Below are 11,975 nucleotides of genomic sequence, written 5' to 3'. Positions count from 1 at the left end.
CATCTGACTCAAAATTTTGAAAAATAAATACGGAAATGACAGATCACAGGAATCAAACTTTTGATATAGGCAAAGTAAAGCAATACAATAATCCAAAAAATAAGGCTAAAAACATTCATTTTAAAAACATCTAGCTACGTACATGAATGCAGTGTGTAGCTCTAGAGAAGAACCATACTAACAGCTTTGTGAAATTAAATTTATTACCTTAGCCTTAACAACTTATATTTAATTAGTCTTCAACTCCTGGGGATTTTAACCCTGAAGCGTCTCCAATCTATATTCTTTTGCCAATGTCCCAGTGAAACCTCTTTCTTAGGTTCTTATGGTAAACTACCTGGCCACCATGGCTCCATTCCTACATACCCTTCCCATTGCTACTGGAATTTCTAGCATAAATCTGATGGTCCCACTCACCACTTTGCTTTAACACTTTAGTTATCCATTGCCTTTATAATAAAGCTCAAATGTTTTCATGTGGCTATCCTTTTTTTCTTTCCTTCTCCAAAATCCCCCCCCCCCCCCCCGCCAAATATCCAAATATGGAAACGATCTGGTTGATTTTTTTTTTCCTTTTAGGCTATTGGTCCTGGGCTGGGTATCTAACACTAGCCAGGCCAAAAACAGTCCATTCCAGAAATATTGACTCAGGACTAACAATCAGTTCATCTCTCTTTGAATGCCTGCAGCATACAAAAGTTCAGAAGCAGTGTCCACATTTTCTGCCAACTGAACCAGGAAAGGGGAGAAATCCAGTTATAAAAGAGAGAGAATGAGGATGTGCAGAGAAGCTTGAGCCCAGAGTTAGGAAACTGAGTGCTCAATCCCAGCTTTTCTTTGAGTCCAGCTGCATCCCTGTCCTGGAGTCCAGTGGGACAAGTCAAACCCTTCTCAATAAATCCCCGCTACAAGGCTAGTTCAAACAGAGTTTCTGATACCTGCACCAAAGTCAGTCCTCATCTACCCCCCTACCCAGTACATGACAACATGGCGGCTCAACCACAACCTGTCTTGACAGCCTCGTTTCCCACTGTTCTCACCAGCCCTTCGTTTAACCGCACTCACTCCCCTGCATCAAAGTCAAAACATGGCTCCATTCTCTGTGCTCATTGTCCTAAGTAGTTGCCTCCTTGATTACATTTACCATATTATCGTATAGAATTCCCGCTCATTTATATATTATTTTATAAGTTCAAGGACATAGTCTTATTCGTTTACATAGCTCAATGCCCAACACAACTGAAAAACATATGGCAAGTACTTAACAAATGTTTGATAAATCAGATTATTCAAATCAATTAGTTCTTGCTACATAGGCTCTGCAAATTTGCCCCCGAAAGACTTGACCAACTTACTGGTTTAATATCTGATTAAGAAAGCAGTCTTTCATGAAGAATGTAATTTTCTGTTTCAACAGAATAACTTATGTCTGAAATAAACTGACCAGGTAAAGTAGTATCAACTTCAGAGACCCCAAGTCCCCATCTACACTCTCCTAAAGGGCCTGAATCAGTGACCTGATTGTAGAAATTGCAATCTTATACCTACAATGCACTTCCTTCTCTTTTTTCTCATATATTTTATAATTATTCATTCTGTTAAATTGTTCTGCCTCACGATCTAGAGATGTTGATCACTCTTACAGTATTTGCTGTTTGCCCTGAAGTGTTCTTAAAATAAGTTGATTACTCAGGCATACAAATTAGAAACCTACCCTATCAACCAATTTTAATATTTAGGGTTTTTACTGAAAAGTCTTTGTTTATTAATGTTTATTTATTTTTGAGAGAGTCAGACAGAGCTCAAGTGGGGGAGGGGCAGAGAGAGAGGGAGACATAGAATCCAAAGCAGACTCCAGGCTCTAAGCCATCAGCACAGAGCCGGACGTGGGGCTTGAACTCATGCGTCATGAGATCATCACCTGAGCCCAAGTTGGATGTTTAACTGACTGAGCCACCCTGGTGCCCCTTTCTGAAAAGTTCTCTAACCCCAAAGTAGTTCCAAATAGATTTCCAATAGGTTAGTTTTTGTTTCTAATGTATTATACTAATGTATAATTACCTGGAGGCCAGGGGGAAAAAAAAAATTTTTTTGTTTTATTCTGCAATCATCCTAACAACCAAACAAAGGGAATAAAACACAATTTCTTTATGGCAAACCTGGTTTATTGAACTTCATAAGGGAAACATTACAGTGACACTATTCCACAATGAAATTATTTAACTTTAGATTTCGTGAGGAAACATATTAGCAATATACTGTCAATAAAGCATCATCATTAATAGCTAACTACATTAGATTCTGGATTAGCTTCCTTCAGTGTTCTCAAATTAAGACTTTTCCAAAACATATCTGATGTTTTCAGTTAAAGGTCGCAGTTAAAATAAATTCACATAGGAGTTACAAAATGTGTGACTTGTGCTTTAAAAATTTATAATTATTTGTTTGATAGCCACCATTCTGGAAGTGATTTCTCAACAATGAAATGTTTTATAAATTTTTTGGAAAATATCTAAAAGCTTTAACCCCCAACTGATAAGTATGCTCTTTTAAAAAATAAAAACATATGTAGAAAAAATTAAAACAGTAAATCATTACAAATGAGATACAAATATTTCAAAATTAATAAATATTAAAGTGAAAAACTAAGTCCTTTCACAGAACTGTAAAGGATACCTGTTACTAAGTTCTTAAAAAACGAAATAAAGTTAAATAATTTTTTAACCATTATTAACAGCACTTAAAAACAGAAATGTGTGTGGAAAGTTTGTAAACTTTCTTCCCACACTTCAGAAAATGGTTTAAAAGCAATAAACAGATTCCCTTCTTTAAAAAACTGCTACACCCACCACAATTAGCACAGTTGTCATTGTTTTACTATAAAAATAGTTACAAAGCAACATTAATTTAAATTCAAACCATTTTTTATTCTAGCAAGATAAGAAAGTGGATTAATCTCCCTAGACACAGATAAAGCCAACCTGTTTTTCCTTAAGCTCTAATATTTAAAATTGAATAATTATTTTCTAAAATTATTACTTTCAGTTATTTTATTTAATAGAATTATCTTGTTTTTATAATTAGATTATCCAGTTAGGACCACCATAATGATTAAACAAAAATCCTAAACTACACTAGATAACATAGTTCATTGATTTACCACGTTCTGAAAATATTCTAAGTACAATCATCTTTTGGCTTAATTACCTCTAGAATTATCAAGGACGGCAATCTATCAGAATCAGTGAATGTGCACCCTTCAAAGTTCATGGCTTACATTCCATTCATGTAATAGCTTTATATGCAAGCTTACTATTTTCAATGTGCAAAGTCTCAAACTCAAAATAAAAGTATTTAGGGTAAAAAAAACCTTCTTGAACTATTCTTTCCACAACTGAGGGAGAGAGACAAGGTATTTTTCAATATTTAATTTATTTTTCATACTGAGGAGGAATAGTTTGTTGTGACCATAAAATTTAAAGATTTAAAAAACTGATATACTGTAACACAATACTATTACAGAAATATATGTGGACTCATAGCAATTAGAGGTATGCCTTCAGAGCTACACTCCAAATAGAAGTTGAGTTGTTAATTCAACCTTTAGTTATTAAATTAACTGACTGTGGAAGAGAACAAGAGATACTATGCCAGATATAGAGCCTAAAATTACGAAGAGCTAAGAATAGGTCTCCTGTGGTAGCCAGGAACCACGTTTAACTATTTTCCTCCCAAGTTACAACTCCTCAAATGTTTTCAATTGGTTTTTCACTAAAGATATCAAAATAAAATATAAAGCACCTTATTATGTCACTTCATTTGCATTAAAGTCAGACTTATTTTTGTGTATTTTAACAGAAATTAGTAAGAAAACAAATTATTCTTTTAAAAGTAACAATGACTTCTGTAGATATGATTGATACTGATTAGAAATATCAAGCATCTGGAATCATTGGAAAAGTCACTCTTTATGCACTGAGAACCAGAAAACATTCCATGCCTTCTCCTCCCACTGGAACGACATAAAGTCTTGGCTCTAAAATGTACCAATAATAATGCAATTAAATACATCAATAATACAAAGAAAGAACTATAGGCAGAGGCAAATACCAGTTTTATCCTATTGAGAAAACTTCCCATTCAAAGGACATACCTAGGAAGTATGTCCCAAACCTTTAATTTTTTTTCAATCCCATGAATACAGGATTGAACAGTCACTTACTCCTAAAATACTATCACGCTCTCATCTGAAGCCTCCTTCTTTGGGTTCTCAATGGAAAAATGTTCTGATTCATTCTACCTTTGCTTCATTTTCAACCTCACATGAAAACCAACTTTTTCCCTGTGTTGTCACAGTGACAAACTTAATTAAGTAGATACAAAATACAAAAAATCAGCATGACAATGATAAATAGTAAAGTGTCAGGATGATCCATTATACTTGAGATTAAATCTTATGACTTATCACTGTCATACTTCAAAAGTATTTCTTTTGTCAAAATTAGATAGTATAATAAAGACTGTTACTTAGCACCAGCATGTCATTGCAGGCTTTGGTTCAGGCTTCAGAGTAATTCCGTTATCGGGGGGTTGACTAAGCATTAATGGTTTGTGGCTCTTAAGTTTATGAGCCAAGGTCATAAATATAGCTTCCACATGGTCATTATCATTGGGGTTTTTCGCAGAGGTTTCAAACAAAGGCATACTATGTGTGTCAGCAAATTTCTGTGCCAAGTCTGTAGGTACTTGAATGGCACTTCTCAAGTCGCATTTATTTCCAACGAGAATCCGTGGTATGTCACTGGCTAGCAAATGTTGTTTGCATTCTTCTATCCAAGATGGTAGGCTATGAAAACTAGCCATGTTGGTCATATCATACACGAAGACAACAGCATGTACATTTCTGTAGTAGTGCTGTACCATGCTCTTTCTAAATCGTTCTTGTCCTGCTGTGTCCCATAACTGGATCTGAAAGTGAAAAAGGAGAGAAAACTGAACATTTCATTCCAATCATACATATTGAAAATTGTAATCAACTCTGCATGGTCTTTAGTACGTCTTCACTTACATTACTTTGTTCCCTTCCATAATGCCTTTTCAGTGTAATTTATGGGATCCAGATTTCATGAACACTAATTACATCATAATTAATGCAACTATCAGAACAAATATTTCAATTTACCATTTAAATTTCTGTAAGTTAAATTTGTCTGGAGGAAATTTACCTCAAAAACTGATTCTAAAATATTAAATAAAAATATATCAGGTTTTAACAAACATGTTAACTGTCTAATCCCTGTAAATTTGGTTACCATATGCCCTTCTCTACCTTTCACTAGACTAACTTTAAAATAGACTTAGGACAGATACTAAGAGTCATTAGGTCTAGTCCCCACACTATATATATATGTATATATGTGTATATATTATATATACAATTTATACTTAATATAGATTGTATATATATATGTAATATAAATACAAAATCCTCCTTGAAAATTATAAAAGGCTAGAAAATCATTTATTTAACCTAAACATCTCAACCAACAAAACTATTCCAATATCTCCCAGTCCAAATATGGGGGAGTTGAGGAAAATAATATCTAAAGCTAAATATAAGTCATGTGTTATAATTAACTTAATATACTGAATTACCTTACCTTTGTTTACTGCCTAAAGAAGTTAAATGATGAGGATACTGATCTCAGTGGAAAAGACTAGAGGTCAATTTGCTTAGATAACTTTTTTTTTAATTTTTTAATGTTTTTTTTTTTATTTTTGAGAGTGAGAAAGGGACAGAGCATGAGTGGGGAAGGGGCAGAGAGAGAGGGAGACACAGAATGCGAAGCAGGCTCCAGGCTCTGAGCTGTAGGCACAGAGTCTGACACGGGGTCCAAACTTACGAACCGAGAGATCATGACCTGAGCCAACATCGACGCTTAACCAACTGAGCCACCCAAGCACCCCTTGCTTATTAGATAACTTTTGATTGACAGACTTGTACTATTTATAAATATTCACAGTATGGACTGGAAGCCTAAACTGGTGATTTCTCACAAAGCAACACCGAAGTAGAGGGAAATGAGGAGATTCTGTAGATGGCCCAAAAAGTAAGTAGAATATAAGATACAAATTGCTTAGGATATGGCGACATATAGTAAGTGCTCAATTAAGATGTAATGAATGAATAAATACACCTTAAAAGTGTGATTAGGGATGAAAATATTGGTCACCAATCTCTTCCATGGTATCTTAATTTTCTTAAGTTATTGTTGTTTTTTTTTAAAGTAATCTCTGCACCCAATGTGGGGCTTGAACTCACAACCCTGAGATCAAGAGTCGCGTGCTCTTCTGAGTCAGCCATGCACTCCCATGCTACCCTAATTTTTATCAGGTTTTTTTTTTTGGTAGTTAATTTTTCTTTGAAGTATTTGTTTATTTTTGGGAGAGTGCAAGCAGGGGAGAGGCAGAGAAAGGAGGACAGAGGATACAAAGCGGGCTCTGTGCTGACAGACTGACCACAGCAGTCTGATGTGGGGCTCGAACTCACGAACTGAGAAATCATGACCTGAGCCAAAGTCAGACGCTCAACAGACTGAGCTCCCCAGGTGCCCCTAGCAGTTCTTTTTGAGACCAAATTTCTCCATTTCCTTAATATTCTCCCTTTCTAATTAACATAAGCCAAATTTTGCTCTAGGCAGAAATATAAAGTACTCTACAAACTTGATTTCTCAGGCTCTTCTAGAACTAAGGGAGGCCAAATCACATAGTTCTAGCCAATAATTTGTAGACAGTCTTTCTTTGGGATTTTCCAGGAAAACTACAGATGTGTGATTAAAAAAAAAAAAGATAGGAGCATTGGGCACGTGCCTTTTGCACCTCTCTCACCATACCCTTTCTGCCTGGAATGGGATATAATGACTAGAGGTTCAGCAACTATTGTATGAGCCTCCGTGGAGAAGAAAGCCACACATAAGAATGGAGGAAGGCTACACAGACCTGGAATCACACAGTACCATCATACAGACTGCTGCCTCTGGTCTCCTTATTCCATGAGAAAAATAAAACCTTACACGGTTAAATCATTATAGCTGAACTTCTATGTAGCTAAATGGCATCGTAAAATTACTTACCATGTACACTCTTTAAAACCTTTACCCCTTACACTCAAGGGGTAATTTATTCATTAAATCACAAGGTTTTGCCTCAATACATTCCTAGAGACGTCACAAAATAAATTATTATAAAATACCCCCTTCGTGATGTAAGCAACATAACTGGCAGATAGGCCATAAAGACTTTGTATCATATAAGTCAGAGATAGAAGCAAACAGTTGTCAGCAAAACAAATTAAGAACTACTAACAACTAAACTGTTTAAATCAACGATTATTTATTCAATGCCAACTATGTGCCAGTAGGTGACTATTTTACCTCTAGACCTTGGCTTCTTCAACGGTGAAAACAAAGTTTAGTTTCAGACCTAAAAAAATAAGTATTAATAGACTAGCTACACTGTGCATGCAAAGAGCTAATAAAGTAAATGTATAATTCTTTAAAAATGCAACTTTTCTTTTAAAAAAAGAAATACAACTTTTTTATCTCAACTAACAGGTTAAGAATAAAAACATTCAATAAACAATTAAAAATGCTTCAAACGATAGCTGTCAAAACTTATTAAACAAAGCTACAATAATAAAGACTTTGTGCTACTAGAGTAAGACTAGGCATATAGATCAACAGAACAAAACTGAGAGTCCAGAAATAAATCCATGTATCTGTGGTCAATTGATTTTCAACAAGAGTGCCAAGACAATTCAACAGGGGAAAGAATAGTTGTTTTAACAAATAGTGCTGGGACAACATACAAAAAATGAGGTTGGACCCCCAACCTCACACCATATATAAAAACTTATTCAAAATGGATAAAAAACCTAAATGTAAGAGCTGAAACTATAAAATTCTTAGAAGAAAACATAGGGATAAATATTTGTGACCACCAGGTTAGACAATGATATTTAAAGCACAAGCAATCAAAGAAAAAATAAATTGGACTTCATCAAAATTAAAAACGTTTGTGTTTCAAAGAATATTATCAAGAAAGTGAAGACAACTTACAAAATGGGAGAAAATACCTGCAAATAATATGTGTGATAGGGGTCTACTATTCAGAATACTTAATATCTTTTACAACTCAATGATAAAAGGACAGGTAACCCAATTAAAAAATTGACAAAGAATCTGCACAGACATTTCTCCAAAGAAAATGTACAAATGGCCAATAAGCACATAAAAAGATGTTCAACATCATTAGCAATCAAGGAAATGCAAATCAAAAACAAATGAAACACCATTTTACACTCACATTAAGACGGCCATTAAAAAACAACAACAACAAAAAATGGCCAATAACAAGTGTTGGCAGAGATGTAGAAAAATTGGAACCTTCATACATTGCTGGCGGGGATGTAAAATAGTACAGCCACTTTAGAAAACAGTTCGGCCGTTCCTCAAAAAGTTGGACTATTACTTACCCATAAAAAGGAATAAAGTACTGGTATTTGCTACAACAAAGGTGAACCTCCAGAATACACTAAGTGAAAGAGGCCAGACATATATTCTGTGGTTCCATTTATACAAGATTTCCCAAATAGAAAAATCCATAGAGATGGAACACAGACTTGGTGGTTGCCAGGGCTGGGAAATGGGGAGAAACTTTTCACTTCAGAGTGATTGAAATATTTTGAAACTAGATGGAGGTGTGGTTATGCAACATTACCAATCTACTAAATGTCAATGAACTGTTTACTTGAAAATGGTTAATTTTTTATTTGAATTTCACTTTAATAAATTATTTTAAAAAAGAGAGAGTTGCCATATGACCCAGCACTTCCACTCCCAGGTGTATATGAGAGAACTGAAAAGATATGCTCACATAAAAACTTGTACACAAATATTCATAGCAGCAGTATTTGTAATAGCTAAAAGGTAGAACCAACCCAAATATCCATCCACTGATGAAAGAATAAACAAAATGTCCATATGATGGAATATTACTCAGCCATAAAAAGGAATAAAGTACTGAGACACCTGGGTGGCTCAGGCAGGTAAACATCCAACTTCGGCTCAGGTCATGATCTCATGGCTCATTGGGTTCGAGCCCCGCGTTGGGCTCTGTGCTGACAGCTCAGAGCCTGCAGCCTGCTTTGGATTCTACGTCTCCCTTTCTCTCTGCTCCTCCCCTACTCATGCTCTGTCTCTCTCTCTCAAAAATAAATAAACATTAAAAAATTAAAATAAAGGAATGAAGTACTGATACATGCTACAACACAGATTAACCTTGAAAACACTATCCTAAGTGAAAGAAGCCAGACACCACAGGCCACATGTTATAAGATTCTCTGTATATGAAATGTCCAGTAGAGGCAAATCCACAGAGACAGAAAGTAGACTGGTGGTGAGGGTAGGGTAAGAATGGGGAATGACTGTTAAAAATGAGTACAGGGTTTCTTTTTGGAGTTCTGGAAGCAGTGATAATGGTTGCACAACCTCGTGAATATAGTAAAAACCAATAAACTGTATATTTTAACAGGGTAAATCTTATGGTATCTAAATTATATTTCAGTTTTTTAGAGTGATCAAAAAAAACCCACACCAAACTGTATCTTTAACATTTAGAAAGGTATTTGGGGAATAATTTGGATGACCTATATAAAAGCTGTCCAAAGAAACTGCAGCTGACCTTTTCTCTTTTAACATTTCCTGTAGCTCAGGTATTCAAAAACCATTTCATCAATGAAGAATGACTTATGATGTTTTAGGCAGAGAATATTTATAAGTTTAAAGAAAATAAATGAAAAGCACACAAGGAAATATACCAACACATTAACCATAGCTGTCTTTAAGGCAACCTCCCCCTTTATTTCTACTTTTGTTTTTCATAACAAGCAACCACTTCTATAAAAACAAACTAAACATAAAAAATTAATGCTTACACAGAATTTAGACCTGCCTCAAAGAACTGCAAAAGCCCTCAATAAACGTGACGATGAGGATGTTTATTCCTAAGAAAACCGTTTGTTTGTTTTAGGATGGGCCTGCCTCAACAGTACTCTGCTTCCCATCAATCTTGTTCAAAAGCGTGCATGCTACCATATCAAGACTTCCAGGAAACAAGGGGTCTGAAATAATAACTCTTCACACTTTACTGGAAAGCCATAAAAGTAATTACTAAGTTAATGAGGCACTTACAAAGGATTATTTAAAAAGAAGCTTCAGAATTTCCTAACAGAACTGCTGACACAAGAGCTCAGGCAAAGGCACGCTGCCACACGGTCTGCAGCCTTCAAGCCTGCATGGAACATGAGGAGAGGGCAAAGGGTCTGTGGGAAGAGCAGCCAGAGACTCAGAAAAGAAAGGACAGGGCAGGTGACAAACACTGTCAGCCATGAAGGGCAAAACAAAGTTTGACCTAAAGAGAGAGAAACCAACGGGGAGAGACTTGGTAGAGAACAAACCCCATGATGGCTTAGAAAAGTCTTGAGGTTAAGCTGTGAGTAGAGTGGTTCACAGTGTTTAACAAAGGAGAATAACACTTAGGAAACTAAAGAAGTGACACGCTTTTGTCTGGTTTAATTAGGAAGTATTTTCAGAGCAATTTTTCCCAATTTAATAGTTAATATTTTAGGGGCACGTGGGTGGCTCAGTCGGTTAAGTATCCGATTTTGGCTCAGGTCATGATCTTGTAGTTTGTGGGTTCGAGCCCCATGTCATGCCCTGTGGGGACAGCTCAGATCCTGGAGCCTACTTTGGATTCTGTGTCTCCTTCACTCACTCACTCTCTCTCTCTCTGAGCCCTTCCCCCACTCATGCTGTCTCTCTCTCTCAAAAATAAACATTAAAAAAATAGTTAATGTTTTATGGAAAATGGCTAATGCATGCTCCCATAGATATTACTCCCATTTTAAACATTGTATGAACATGAAACATATTTCAATAATATTTCAAAAAATCTCTACTTTAAATTCCAATAGAAGTTCCAACAAAAATTTCAACCTTATTATTTGCAAAAAACTAACAGTAGATTCTTATTGTTGATGAAAGTTTTTTTAGTAGTATCACCAAAATGAAAGATGATCTGTCTAAACTGATTTAATACTGTTTTTGCCTGACTGAAAATGATAAAAGTATTAATCCAAATGATCTTCCTTCTTTGATCAGCTACCAAATTTCCATTAGTTTCCCTTATCACCTCAATTCTAGATTTCCAGAGTAGCTTACCATCTGATCTCCTTGTTTCCATACATTCAACATGTAATCCCTGAGTACGCCATAGTTTAGAAACGGAGCTAGACATTCGAAAAAGTCTATGGCATTTCCAGACATGGATCCTGCTCTAAGACTGAGTAAGACTTAATAAAAGAGGAAGAAATACCTACATAATACAACGAGGAAAGAGATCATTTAAAGTCTTAGGTAAATTGCTAAAGGGAATTCATAAGGAAGAAATAGAATGGAGAAGGAGGGGTGTGATATTTTTGACAGACACACTGAGTTGAATAGGGAAGAATTACATGTGGTGAAATATGGGCAGAGGGAATATTCCAGGCAAGCAGTGGGGCATGCAAGGGGAAAACACAGGGATCAGCAAACAAGTGGCTGGACTTTAGGGTACTTGAAGGAAATTAATGGGAAAAAAAGTTTGAAAGGCAGTCTGGAGCAAAAGGAAGGAAGTCCTACGTTAATTTTAAAAGTTGGAATTTTGGGGCGCCTGGGTGGCGCAGTCGGTTAAGCGTCCGACTTCAGCCAGGTCACGATCTCACGGTCCGTGAGTTCGAGCCCCGCGTCGGGCTCTGGGCTGATGGCTCAGAGCCTGGAGCCTGTTTCCGATTCTGTGTCTCCCTCTCTCTCTGCCCCTCCCCCGTTCATGCTCTGTCTCTCTCTGTCCCAAAAATAAATAAACGTTGAAAAAAAAAA

General features: G+C 35.9%; 1 protein-coding gene across 1 annotated transcript in view; it reads right to left on the bottom strand.

The window, feature by feature from the left end:
* Positions 1-2,140: 2,140 nt before the first annotated feature.
* Positions 2,141-11,975, bottom strand: part of RAB33B (RAB33B, member RAS oncogene family) — a 16,093-nt gene continuing 6,258 nt past the window's right edge. The window contains exon 3 of the mRNA XM_049632196.1: positions 2,141-4,968. Coding sequence (XP_049488153.1) covers positions 4,528-4,968 — 441 coding nt within the window. The 3' untranslated portion in view covers positions 2,141-4,527. The remainder of the gene's footprint in view (positions 4,969-11,975) is intronic.

This window comes from Panthera uncia, chromosome B1, assembly GCF_023721935.1.
Source record: "Panthera uncia isolate 11264 chromosome B1, Puncia_PCG_1.0, whole genome shotgun sequence".
Classification (NCBI taxonomy): Eukaryota; Metazoa; Chordata; class Mammalia; order Carnivora; family Felidae; genus Panthera; species Panthera uncia.
Note: the sequence above shows the minus strand (reverse complement) of the source record. Positions and strands in the feature narration are given on the sequence as shown.